The sequence below is a fragment of the Coloeus monedula genome (assembly GCF_965178545.1).
Source record: "Coloeus monedula genome assembly, chromosome: 16".
NCBI classification, from domain to species: domain Eukaryota; kingdom Metazoa; phylum Chordata; class Aves; order Passeriformes; family Corvidae; genus Coloeus; species Coloeus monedula.
The window spans coordinates 14,859,002-14,873,106 of record NC_138796.1 but is presented as its reverse complement, the minus strand read 5'-3'; the positions used below and the strand labels follow the sequence as shown (position 1 = coordinate 14,873,106).

The 14,105-nt window shown below is 45.2% G+C and overlaps 1 protein-coding gene across 1 annotated transcript in view; it reads right to left on the bottom strand.

The window, feature by feature from the left end:
• The window catches only part of DNAAF8 (dynein axonemal assembly factor 8), a gene marked incomplete at both ends in the record, with an annotated part of 86,355 nt that extends 72,694 nt beyond the window's left edge, over positions 1 to 13,661 (bottom strand). The window contains 9 exons of the mRNA XM_082292121.1: positions 905 to 1,064; positions 3,074 to 3,241; positions 4,879 to 4,953; positions 5,324 to 5,470; positions 6,318 to 6,456; positions 6,798 to 6,894; positions 8,838 to 9,323; positions 9,994 to 10,107; positions 13,515 to 13,661. Of these exons, the coding sequence (XP_082148247.1) occupies positions 905 to 1,064; positions 3,074 to 3,241; positions 4,879 to 4,953; positions 5,324 to 5,470; positions 6,318 to 6,456; positions 6,798 to 6,894; positions 8,838 to 9,323; positions 9,994 to 10,107; positions 13,515 to 13,661 (1,533 nt within the window). The remainder of the gene's footprint in view (positions 1 to 904; positions 1,065 to 3,073; positions 3,242 to 4,878; positions 4,954 to 5,323; positions 5,471 to 6,317; positions 6,457 to 6,797; positions 6,895 to 8,837; positions 9,324 to 9,993; positions 10,108 to 13,514) is intronic.
• Between the last annotated feature and the right edge of the window lie 444 nt (positions 13,662 to 14,105).

Below are 14,105 nucleotides of genomic sequence, written 5' to 3'. Positions count from 1 at the left end.
GCTTTTTAATCCTTTACTCCTCCTCACTGACTAATCCAGTGCTAAATAAAAGGAGCTTTTAAATCTCCACAAACACAGTAATCAATTTACAAAACAAACCTGAATGGTCTAGCCCCAAATTTAGGGGTGTGAAATCTTTCAACTTTTGCACTGACAAAAGAGCTTTGTTATTGGCATTAGCCCAAATAAATCATTACGGTGGATTCATGGTGATTCTGCAGTTTCTCACCTCCTCTCACCTTCTCACCTGGCCTTGTGTTCAGCAAAATCAGTGCATGGATGAAGCAGGACTGCTTATCATGGAATCATGGAATGGTTTGGGTTGGGAGTGATCTTAAAGCTCATCTCATTGCAACCCCTCTGCTAAGGGCAGGGACAGAGATAAATCTGAGGAGGAGGAACAACATCCCTGTCTTCCAAGCCATATTTAGGCTGTGGGGAAAAATCAGGATCATTTCATACCCCTTATCAGAGTAAAACCTATTATTAAACCCACAGTCCTCAAAACCTACCCACAAAAGTGAACTATAAAGCTGCTGGGGGCAGACAGCAAGACAGGACTCAGCAGAAAGAGTAAAAATATTTCACTTTTTTAGAAAAAGTTACGAAAATTCATGTGGGAGACTCTGGCTCCTGTGAAGTAGATAACACTGAGGCCACTGATTTCAGCAAGCCCTGACAGGTCAGAACTGGAGAGCAGCTATTTGGGGAGCTCTCCCTGCACAGGAAAGTGGGGAATTCTTCTCCCTTAGTGTGAGAGAAGAGCTGTAGGGCTGCTCCTCTCCTCACGTAATGCTGCTCCATGACAAACAGATTTGAAATAATGCAATAAAAAAGACTTTTTGTTCCCAGTTGCCCGTGGCAGGGAGCCCCTGCCAGGCCCAGTCTACCCTGAGGCACTGACCATGTGGAAGAGGAGCGGGGTGTTCTCTGCCATGGGCTGCTTCCCACACACCGAGCGCTGAGGCTGCCACTGCTCCAGCTGCTCCTGCAATCTGCAGCTCCTCTGCCTCTCTTTCATCTCCTCTTCCTTTTGGGATAGTTCTCTTTCACTTCCTTCTCTCCTGAAAAAGACACAGATTAAGTTTTTCACTTGAGTAAAAAAGCCACTTGTTCATGTGGTTGCACTTTTTCTCATATTTACACCACACACTTGAGGGGGAATCATGACATGAAAGGCTAAAATAGATTTAGAAAGCAATTCTGGTGCTTGTGGGGGGACACAAGAACTTGGCAGTGGATGAAATCATCTTAGAAGAAAAAGAAAAAAACCTCAAAGAAAAGAGCACAGATCAAACTTCTGGTAAGTGGTGATGATCTATCTGGAGATCAAAACTCCTTTAAGCAGAGATGTGTTTGTGATGTGTCACTCCCCATCCCCACACCAAGATTCCCAGTCTAACCCCATTTCCTTTCCTATTTGCTGTAGGGTAGGATAGGATAGAGAGAAACATCCCCTGACCCTGAGACCTCCCATCTTTCTACATTTGGATGCCTGCAGGAAGATCTCATCTGCCATTTCCATAGCAAACACAAAGTTGAATTTCTTCTGAATTCTTCCAGCCCCAGGTGCCCCAGCAATAATTAGAATAGCAAGAAAGAAAACTGAAAACATTTCAAACCATTGAGTTCTTACTCAGAGACAATAAATAACCCACATTCTTGCCTGGCCATGGGCTGCCATCTCAGGCTAACAGGTAATCAAAATGGAGTTTAGTAGTCCTGATGGAAGCAATGAGCTTAATGTCAGGAATTCCAGAGGGAAAAAACCCTGCAACCAACCACCTGCCATTTAAAGCAAGTACACAGGAGCTGAGGTGTTTAAGTGGCAGGGCAGGCAAGTGTTTAACTCTGACACAGTAACAGTCTCCAGAGCAGGCAGATCCTAATTCTTTCCGGGGCTCATATGTCAAAGTCAGAATGTTAAATTTCACTCCGAAAATAGCAGGATATAACCTTTGAAAAGGCAGCATAATGGAGCTCTCCCAAATAGCTGGGCAGGTGCACAAAGCAGCCACCTGATTTCACTTTGAAATTAGACCTTCTGCAGAATACACTACATTAAACTAAACCCAGGGAGGCAGAGGCCCAAATAACTCTGCAATTTCCTCAATTGATATTACTCTTATTTCTATTTTTAAAGCTTTCCAAGATATTCCTGTGGCATTCCTCACGAGTGTACTTTGTAACTTCAAGATCTTGCACTTTTCTTGGTGGCAAAGAGTCAGAATTCCTTTGTTTGGATGAAAAAATTACAAGGGGAGACTGATACATCTTCCAGTTTGTAAAAGGTGTTTTATACTGAGAAACTAAATAAACCATTAACCATTCCTTCTGGGAACACAACAAAAATAAGCTTAAATTGGAGAGAGGCTCATTTAAATTAGACTTAATGAAAATCTTTACAACTCTAAGGATAATTTTAAACAGCAAAATGTACTGCCTGGGAGTCAAGGAATCCTCACCATTGAGGATTTCAAGACCAAGTTCTATAAAGATGAGCCAGGAGATATTAGATTTTACCTCACTCTTTATGGGCACGGGGAGACTGACCCTTCCAGACCTATTTTCTAGGAAGCTGTGCTTAGGCAATCTCCGTGCTGTTGTTCCTAGAGGAGGTCAATACTGTGTTATCCTCCTCTTCTACAGAAGAAAAGCTAAAGAAAAAGGCTTAATTTACAATGTGCCATAGCTCATCTAATGCCAGGCCGCACTGAGGTTGCCTCCAACCCTTCCAGCAGTAGCTGCCAGGACTGTTGTTCTTTCCAGGTAACAAAACCAGCCATCCTTTTGCTCCAAGTCACAGCCCAGGTAAGCAATGTTCTTTAATCCTGGACAATTAGAGAAGCCACATCCAAACCTGCTGATTACTTTTCTTGTGGGATACCTTGGCAATTGTGCTGTAATTAGAGGACATTCTGGAGCATTTCCTGCATTTTGAATCTCCTCAGTTTCCATTTTGTTCTCTTTCTCTGTGTCAGCTCTGTTGTCCCCACAGCTTGGAAAGGGAGGACTTTCCTTGCCTGGTTCCAATCTTATCAGTTTCCTGGGAAACACTTCATTTGTCTCTTGCCTCACTTCATGAGATTGTTTTTGACTTATATGAGAGCAACCTCTGTCCTCCAGCCTTTCTGGATGCAGTTTCTCAGCTGGAACAGACGCTTTATGAAGAAGCTCCAAGGCCTCCTTCCGGGCTGCTCGGAGTTGTTGCAGTAACAGGCTTTTCCCTGAGCAATTCCTCCTGCAAAGGAAATAAAAACCTGATTTCATCAAGACAAAGCACTATAGGAATAAACTCACTCTCTGAGGAACTTCTCCTATGAATGAGAGCTCAAAACAAGGACTGGGCATCTACAGGAGCAGTAACTGTGGGTAACAGCAGCACCAGCACTCAGTGACACACACCACTACACAGCCAGAACACAAAATTCATCTTCCTGGCAACTTCTTCTGCATCCAGGCACAACACAAACACCTACCAGAAGAGCCCTGAACAAATGTATGGTTGGCATGGAAATCAGAGCCTATAGATTTTTGTCCCCTTTGGATACAGGGGGTGGAGTTCAAATACATGCAGATGAAAAGGTTTTTCTAATAATTGTTAGAATTTTTGAGTGTTTGGCTTAATTTCCTCAATGAGACTGCTAAACTGTCAGCAAGCACATTATCATGATAGTGGAATGTCCTGCCATGACATAATCTACATGTACAGAAGAATAATTCCTGTTTAATAATTTGTTCCAGATAAAAGTGAAACTGCATTGATCCCCTGGGAATGAGATCAGAAGTTTGCCATGCTGAGACCAAGAGGATTTCTTATTTACAACCAGAACTGAGCATCATTTGCCAGGCATTACTTGTTCTTTAGCAACATTAAGGTATCAAAATTAAGGAATCAAAATCCAAGCTCTGCTCTCCATCACTGCAGATTTACCCTGATGGAACTGCTGAATTTGTGTCAGTGCTAGGGACAGTTCCCCAAGCATCACCTTGTCCCTGCTATTTACTGGTTGTGGATTAGATGTTCTAAATTACATTGTTTGGGCTCTGTTCCTTGTCAAATCATCTCCTCTTCCAAACCATTAAAAGAAGTGCAATTGGCTGGCACAACAAGACACAAGTTCTGCCTGTCCCCTGCACTGCTGTGGTTTGGACTTCCAGGCTGCAGAACTCCAAATGGAACCCAGAGCATGAATGCAGGAAGATGGTTAAACTTGACACCTCTGCTTCACATTAAACAAATGCCTAATAACCTATGGATATGAATCCATGCATTCAGCAACAAAAGGCTGCCATCTGTGCCTGTTGAGGAATTTACACTTTAGGATTCCCATCACACTCTCTCCCCTTTCCCCTCCAATTAAGGAGAATTGGGAGGGTCCCTGCCCAGACAATGTCATCAATATTCTCTTTAAACCTCTAGCCCTTCTAGCCTATGTTATTATTTCTAAAAATAAAGATTGGTCTGAGTCAACTTCCTACAACACTTTCAGATTTGGTTCTGAGTCATGTCAAACACAGTTCTGGTGTCACTCACACAGGTTTGGAGAAAGAGTTGCATTTTCCAGCCCCCCAGGGCACCTCTGGTTGTGTTTTGAGCTGTCCCAAGCAGCTGGACACGTGCAAATATTGCCTCAAGGATAAACAACTATTCTCTAGCTTTGGTAGCTTTACCATGCAACAGGAAAAGAGTGACCTCCTGGGGCCACTCTGGAGCACTTTCATTACTGGGTTTTTTGGTTTTGTTTTTTTTTTTGCTGTGAAGGCCAGGAATGGAGATATTTAAGTTCACTCTGATCATTGTTAGGGCAATTATTTTAGTTTCAGAAAACCTGAATATCATATCACTTGAACCAGGGTCCTGCTGAGGAATCTTACCTTCTACTTTCTGCTTCATCTTTAATTGTCACACTCTCTTCTTCTTCTTCTTCAGAGGAGGAGCTGTCACTTGCACTGTGAAACAATCAGACCATATTAATTAACCCTGTTCCAACTGAGTGTTGGCTCTTGGTCATTTCAAGGATGCAAATTTAGAAAATAAGGAAAAAGGGAGAGAGGCTTCCAGGGAAGATCTCCAGGTGTTTTGGAGAGTTCTTCACACTATTACTCCAGCAAATAGAAAATAAAGTATTCAAGCAACTAGACCAAAATGTTTACCTGTTTATTATCTATTAGCTGTTTATTAACTACAAGGTTTCTTCTTATGACAGAGGTGTGAAAGAACATTTTTCAAGTTACATTTCACAAGTGTGAGATTCAGAAAGGTTTAAGTTTCTCACTTTTTTGTTACTTATTTCTCGCCCCCAATAAAGCCAGGATTTACCTTTGTTCCTCTTCAGGGAATGTCACTGCCTTTTGTGGCTCAGCATCTCTCAAATCTATGTACACAGTTGCAGGTTTTGGCAGGCCCTGGAATCTCATCCTGTCCATCCTCAGAGAACTTGGTGGGGATGACAGCAAGGCAACATCCCTACACATAGAAAACACCACCTCAGCATGTCCTCTGCCTTATCCACACAAGAAATCCTGCAGGGAGTGGATTTCTCCTGAGAAAGGAGCTTTGTGCTTGGCTACCACACAGATTCAGACTCTGCTTCTGCCTACTATCAAAATCCAAGGCTTCAGCTTCCCCCAGGAACACAGATCCCAGGCAGGATGAAGAGGGATATTTAGTTCTCAAAATGTGGCACCACCAAATTGTTCTGGAGAACAAAGGTAGGCACATATGGCAGAAGAGAGATCACAACTTTGAACATCTCAGTGTAAGAACAAGGCCCCCTTTCCTGTCTGCCTCTTCTGGCAATTCCATTTTATCCTCCCAGGCACACAACGTGCAAATCATCCTAGTGGCTCTCCCTGCTCTGGCAATGAGGATACTTCCTACCTTCCCTTCCACTTTTTCCCTCATTATTTCCTCTGTGCTGCCACCATTGATGTTGTTCCCTCTGAACAGCCTGAAAATGCTCTTCCTTCCCAGAGAAACCTCCAAGAAGCACTGACATTTCCACTGACACGCACAGAAAATTATCCTATGTATTTCTGCTCAATTGAGGTACCAGTAAGAGAAATTGATACCCTAGAGGATAATTGGCTTAGCCTCATTTTCCTGCCTTTCCCATTTATCCCAAGTGGCTGGTAAGGCTGATGGAGAAGCCAAGGTGTTTATCATCAAACGTTTCTGAATGACTGAATATTCCAACTCCAGTAGCAGCTTTCTGCAAGGCTACAGAGGAAAACTCCTATGGAAAGCCAGGAGTTCCCAAGTATCCATTCTGGCAGCCAGGATTAGCTGGGATATGTGACAGAAAAGGACCTACTCATTGTCCTGCTGTCCCTGCAAGGAGCAGAGCGTGGCTGGTGGCCCCTCACAGAGAGGGGACCCTGTCCTGGACTGCCTGGCACACAGCTCTGCCAGCCTCTCCATCAGCTCATCTTCAGACTTCCTCCTGAAGGTCTCTGTGGAAGAGCAACCAAATAATCATCAGTTGTGGTCTTCTGCCATGGAATCACCCAATATTCCCCATGTTCACATTGTCCCTTTTCCTACAGCCTGGCAGCAGGGCAAGGATAAAGATAATATTGTCATCTGGCTTGTCTGGCCCATGGCAGGCCACAAAGCACTAGCTTCAGGCTAGGAAACCAAGATGAAATCTTGAGGGAAGTTAATTAAACATGTGTTAGAAGCATTTAAAAACCCCACTATAATTTAAGCATTCAAAATTATGCTGCAGGGAATGACTTAAATACAGGAACCTGAGTTTTATTTATTTTTATGCACTTTCAGCTAGTGACATTACCATAATCTGCTGGGAAGAAAGCAACTTCTGCACGAGTTTTATCTCTCTGCTGCTCCAGCTCCTCAGGATTCTTGTCTAGATCCCATTTCTCAGTATTCTGAAAGAAAACAAGAGAAATGTGATGGAAAGTTTACTCCCAAAAGACTACCCCTAATTTCAGTGCCAGCGTGCTTTCAGCAATTCCAGAGGAAGTGCTGTAAGGAAAGGAATGCATTTATTATATCCCTTCAGACAGTGCATCTCTCCAGCTGCTTCAGCTACTTCTGCTGAGGCTTTTTCTCTGAGAATCATGAACCCTTTTGATAAGTCTACAAATAATCACTGGAGACAGTGGAACAGATTTTAAAGTGGCCTGATACAAGGCCAAGCATGTGCATTCTGATCCTGAATAATGTGAGAACTTCTCACTGCCACCCACAGGAGAAGGACTTCTGGCTCTTCAGTTCTTTGAGATGAGCCTTTTCCTCCCCCTCCAACTTCTGAGCAGGGTAAATTCCCATTCCTGTGGGTACAGCCAGTATCAGATGATACCTCACAGCTGCTCACCCCATCCTGAAGAGAGGATCATCCATTTCCTTGCTCTGAATCCACATGCCCTGGCTGAGAGCACACTCACCTAACTCAGGTACAAGAGCCTGCCATGAAAGTCCACGTGCATTTAAACCACTCATTGCTCTCCCCTCTGAACATTACTTGAAATTGAAGTTTTAATGAAAAGTATCCACGCCCATATGAAATATCATCACCAAAAATTAGAAGTGCTTACAAGTTTTACTGAACAGAAGGAGGCTGTGAGTTGTGACAATGACACCACTGCCACAAACATGCACTTCACACAACCACTCATGGGCTTTAAAAAAGCAGAAGCAGCCTCCAAATCCATCAGTTTCACCTTGTAAAACCTCCAGCATCTGTCCCTCTTGTTCAAGAGAAGGTTTTCCCTCCTTCCTGAGCAATAAATCTTCACACATATCTGAACCTTGATTAGATCTATTCCAACACTGTGGCACTGGTTTAAGTTCCAGAAGGTCCAGAAGAAAAAAGTGAAGTTTTCCACAATTCCATCTCTAATACAGAAAGGAACTTAAGAAAAAGAAATTTCAAATGAACTGGTAGGAACCAAGAAGAAACTGTGTATTAGGCTTAGCAACTTGACACAAACTGAGGTGCCTGGCTGAGCTGGGAAGCAACAACCCCCAAAGTGAGAACCCCCAAAGAGGGTTCTGGTCTCAGAACTCACTCAAAAGCACCAGACTCACTGAAGCCACTGATACCAAACAGGTTCTGAAAGGCAAATAGTGCCTCCTGAATTAACAGAGCCACTGAATTCTATGAGGCGAGCTGGGCATTAAATCCAGACCCACTTGAAAAAATGCCCTTCAATGATGCAGCACAATTTAACTCAGAGGCCAGCAGCTGCATGATTTGCCTGGACTGGACCAGCTCTAACTTCAAAAAGTTCATTTCTGTGAATACATGAAAGGGGAAGGGAAACATCTGTACTCTGACCTGTGGAAGGCTTTGAACAGAAAGATCAGGCCCTGTTCTGTGCTGATTAAGTCCTAATGAACTCAAAAATCAATATAGGCAGATCTGTAACTCAGTACTGAACAGAACCACCTCCCCACCCTGGGCCACATCCCACTTAACACTGAGCTGCTCATCCCACCTGCCTTAGGTGGGTGAGATTTAGGACTTCAGAACAACCCTAAACACCTCCTCACCTGCAGCACTACACTGGAAGGTCAGCAAGCTCCTTGTTTTAATGCAAAGTCTGCCTGGGACCTGAAAAACTGTGCACTCCCAGGGACAGATGCTATGGTTCCATGGGCCTTGCTGCTGAGCCATGGCTTTTGCCTCTGGTTTGGACTTGTGCTGGCAGCTCTGGGACAGCTTGAGGTACTTGTGTAACACCCACCCCCTGTGGTGTGTCAGAACTGGGCACTTCAGTTCCTCGCTGCAGTAGGGTTGTGCAGGCACTGCATTGTGCCCCCACCCCACAAGCAGCAACCCCCAAAGCTTGATTTTAGGGTCACTTGCCTGCAATGACAAAGGGGTCACTTCTCCAAGATGCTCAGCTGAGGAGGTTTTTTCCTTCACATGTCTTCCTAGGCTGTTGTTGATGCCATGGGAGGGAGGCTCAACATCCTGCTTTGGGGAAGGCTTCACAATGATTTTGGAGAGTATCTTTGTCTCTATCAGCTTTTTTCTCTCCTTTTTACTGTACAGCTCTTCCACAGGCACTGCTGTGTTAAGCCAGGAGATCTCTCTTTCCCTGGCCTGTGTCCTGCCCAGTTCTTTCTCCTCAAGGTGATCTGTGGAATCTGCACGAGACTCTCCAAGAACAGCTTCCTTTTGGCTTGGCATTTCTTCAGCCTGGCTGGCAAGTTCAGGAGCCTCATCTTTAATCATTTGTACATCTTCTTTTGCAGTGATTTGGGCAGCATCAGTTTTTTCCTGAAAGTCAAAACTTTCCAGGTCTCCATTCCAGATCTCCCATGGAAGTCTTTCTGTCTCCTGGATTTGCTACAGGTAGAGAAAGCGCAAACATGCAGAAAGTCACATCTCCCTGAGCTTTGGAAGTGGCTAATAAACCAAAACAGAGTGATTGGAAGGCAACAGCTCCAACTCAGACACCATATGGAAACAACCCACACCATATCCCTCATGGAAAACAGTGAGACTCTTTACTTTCCAGAAACTTTAATTTCAGGAAGTGCTAAACATCCTTTAAATTACTTTTTCTTACACGTGCTCATTATACCAACCCAAACCATTCTGTGATTCTACGGATTTATCTTCATCACTGAAGGAACAATGTGATTATTTTATCCCAGAAAAGCTGTTCAAAGAGTAAATGTCATACTTTTCCTCCTTCCTGCACTGTCCTAATTCATTTTCTAGACACATAAAACAATTGCACAGTGTTAGTTAGTGCACAGGAAAGAAAAACAGTAAAGGGACAATCAAAACTGCCAGAAGGTGGGACAAAAACGGTCTAAAATCTCAAAAACAGACAAAACTTGAAAAGGGCCACTGCAAAAAAGAGGAAAAAAATCCTATTTTCTAGTGAGAGAAAATATTGAGGACTAAACTTTTGCACTTCAGACAAATAGGTCCAACACCAGCAGCTGCCCACACTGGGGACAGTCAGAAGAGAGGGGTGACAGTACAGCCCACACACAGCAGTCCCAACCTGCTCCTGGGAGTCTTCCAGGGAAAACATCATCAGTTCTTCCGACAGGTCCGGAATTAAGTTTGGCAGGTCCCGCTGGAAGATGAAAAGCTCCTCATCACTCTCACAATCAGACTGCAAACAGAAAAAAAAAAAGAGAAATCAAACAGGAGACTGCAATACTCACCGATATTAGAATATCTGGTTTGCAGTGACAACTCTCATGTTGTCACCTCTTGAATTGCAGAGACAAGAAGTTTCCTTGCAGTCACACCTTTACTGGACAGTCTGGTAGCCCAAGAATCACCAACCCAACATTTCAGCAAGCTACAAATGTAAAAAACATGTAAAGCATCAAATTCCCAGGGAGGCTGATGACAAACATCCTGCTGAGAAAAGCCATGGAAAGTGTGGGAAGTTCTCTAACTCCCAAGTGATTCTCTGCACTACCTCATTCACCATCAGAGAGGCAAGAGCAGAGCTGCTCAATATTTACAAGGGCCTGGAGTGCCAGGACACAGGGAATGACTTCCCACTGCCAGAGGCAGGGATGGATGGGACACTGGGGAGGAATCCTTCCCTGGGAGGGTGGGCAGGCCCTGGCACAGGGTGCCCAGAGCAGCTGTGGCTGCCCCTGGATCCCTGGAAGTGCCCAAGGCCAGGCTGGACAGGGCTTGGATCAAGCTGGGGTAGTGGAAGGTGTCCCTGCCCATGGCAGGGGGCGGGAATGGATGAGCTTTAAGATCCCTCCAACACAAACCATTCTGGGATTCTGGAATTCTCAGGGACTGGAAAGGCAAGGCCTCACCAGGGAAAGCCCAGTCCCACAGCACCCAAGAGGAACAAGCAGGACAGACCAGGGGGGGCAACCAGGCCAAGTCAAAACTCCAGATCTTTGGGCAATATTGGAGTGATGAGGGAAGTCAGAAATCAAGCCTGAAAGTCAATTCACAGGTGAAAGTCTGGCTCAGGCAGGACTCTAACTAGAAACCAGCATGGCTCAGAGAAGGAGTGAAGGGCCAGAGCTGAGCTTAAATAGAGCTTCTGGGACCCCAGGTGAGGCCAGGCAGGGCCATGAAAGCTTTTCACTGCCCTCAGGACCCTGATTCCTGTTCAGAATGCAAACAGCATCTGTGTTTGGTTGGGCAGCATTTAGATAGCTCTGAAAATCCCTTTTTTAAATATCAGATATGCATTGGAGATGAATCCTTATGCATGGACACCAAAGGGAGATTAAGCACTTCCTCAGCAGTCAGGCCACAGCTTTCCTGCTTGTCCCTTTGTTCTGCAAGTGTGCATTTTTGGGAATTCACACTGCGGAGAATCCTCTCTGGTGTCATCAACTTAACACGAAGCCAACTGCAACAGAACATCTTTCCTCTTAATAAATTGCATATCAGGGTAATGAAAGGGCTTCAGGGCATAAAACACATTTGTGAGTGCCACTTTAGGAGGCGGCAGCAGAGCACGTTCAGGTGACAGCTCTCGGATGCACAAATGGATCTTTCCACACGTGAAACTCCTCGGACAAAGGTGCAGCCCTGGAACTGCAGCTTCAGCAGGACAGGGATTACACAACCAGATCTTTTGAATGCAAATGAAGTGCCAAACAGATTGCCTCAGTTCCTTCTGCAGGAAATCTTTTCCACGTGGGATAGAAACAGAGAATTTGGAGATTGTAAAGAGTGAAGAAAAGAAAAGGTCAGCATGGTTTAGGGTTATACAATGGTGTTTGGCACCAAAATATGGAGCTGCTCCTCTGGCTTAGCCTGATTGTAATTTACTCAACAAGAAAGCCTACAAATAATTTCAGTGTTGGGCCTTCATCTGTACTGTAGAGACACATGTTAAAAGGCAAGGGTTGTTGTAAATAATTAAAACAGTGTAGGTGGAGGGAACTGAGAACACTGAGGGAATATGGCTTGTCCAGCATGATGGTGAGAGATCCAGGTGCAGAACCCAAGTCATGGAGTCCCCATCAACACTTTATCCACCAGATCACACTGCTCTGGATCATTGATTAATAATAAATCATAAATACCCACTGGAGGCATTTCTGGCTCTTTCACATCTCATGAGACTCTCCTTGTACCATTAATGGCCACACTAAGTCAGGATAAAATACATCCTTTGTGTGTTCAAAACATTTTTCTATTTATGCATGTTTGAAAATTAACTCAATGTTCTGATTTGGACAAAAGGCCACTAATAATTGAATCTTGAGAGATATTATCCCCTCAGTAAAGTCAATGCCAGAGCACCTTAGACTAGAGAGGAGCACCAGAGCAATGCTGTCCTGTGAGCAGAGATGCTCAGCAGCCAAGAACAGCCTGGCCCAGGCCCAGCAAGTGAAAAACCTGTACCAGTCAAAAATGCTGCACACCACCTCTCAGTCTCACACTTCATATGAAAAGGCTTCTGTAATTATGCTTCTTTGGCAGGTAAAAAGCACGAAAAAGCAACATGGCTCATGGAGAATTACAGGCAGGGAAAAAAAAAGCAGAACCTGGGATTGAAATATCTGCCAAAAATGCTTTTTTTTAGTGGACCATCAAGTCTTCAGGAATATCAGTTTGCTGTGATCTTCACAGACCGAAAGCCATCCCACCAGGCCTACTGTCTGGCAAGGACATGCTTGGAATGAATAGCACAATGCTGCCAAGCATAAAACCTCTTTATTTCTTTGCAGATCAGCAGGATGCTGCTTTCACACCGTATTTTTGACTGAGCAAACTAAGAAGGAACATGGGTTCATTCTGTGAGATGCCCACTACCCTCCTCTTCCCTAGAAACATTTCTTGTCTGCAGAATCCCAGAATGGTTTGGGTGGGAAGGGACCTTAAAGCCCATCTTGTTCCACCCCCTGCCATGGGCAGGGACACCTTCCACTAGCCCAGGCTGCTCCAAGACCTGTCCAATCTGGCCTTGGACACTTCCAGGGATCCAGGGGCAGCCACAGCTGCTCTGGGCACCCTCCCAGGGAACAATTCCTTCCCAGTATCCCATCCAACCCTGCCCTTTATCAGTTTGAACCATTCCCTGTGTCCTGTCCCTCCATCCGTTGTCCCCAGTCCCTCTCCAGCTCTCCTGGAGCCCCTTTAGGCACTGGAAGGCCACAATGAGGTTGCCCCATTGTGGAAGCTTCTTTTTTCCAGGCTGAACAATTCTCTCAGCCTGGCTCCCAGCAGAGCTGCTCCATCACTCTGATCATCCTGGTGCCTCCTCTGGACTCTCTCCAGCAGCTCCAAGTCTGTGCTGGGTGCCAGGGCTGGAGGCAGCTCTGCAGGTGAGGTCTCACCTGAGCAGGGCAGAGGGGAAGAATCCAAAGAATACGGGGAGAGAAGGTGGCAATTACACTCTGATAATTAAGGATAATCCAGAAGGCTGTGGATTAACACACAATGTTCCATAGTCAGGACAGGCCGCCCACCCAGGATACCACACCAGCTGCCCCAAAATGCCTGGTAAGGTCACCTGCTCTTGCTTTTGAGAGTTTTTTTCCATGATCCAGAAGGGAAGAAAAGCAGATTTGCAGTGCTTACAGTGGAGGAGTCGGAGTCCAGGGATGGGAGCTGGTCTTTCACTGCAGCAAGGATGGCTCCCCACTGGAATGTCCTGTCCCTCTGCACAGGAGCTGCAGGAGGCTCAGCTGCTTGTTCTGCACCCTCACTTTGCCCTTCTGAGGCCATGGGGACAGCTTGCCTTGGAGCAAAGGAAAGATGAGCTTAAGGACACCTCTCCAAACATGAGATAACATCAATCCAAAACAAGGACAAAGAGTGTGCAGTGGAGTTCACAGCACTCCCAGCAGGGAATGTTAAAATCTGTGGGTTTGGAGCTATTCCTTCCCACCTGAGCTCAGAAAGGGCTGAGAGCTTTCTGCCCTACTCACTACACACACCCCAGGGGCAGTTTAGCCCCTCATTTATAGAGCATATTTAGAGATTCTTAGCCAGACTGCTGGAACTGTGTTCTCTCCAAGCATGTTCCCATGTTCTGCCTGCAGGGACAGGACAGGAACACAGCAAAGGCACCTCTGCTCTCAGCTGGATTGACTCCTCTTCCCCGTTTCCCTCACATTCCCCTCCTCACTCCTCAAAGGATAGATAAAATTATCACAAAGTCATAGAATC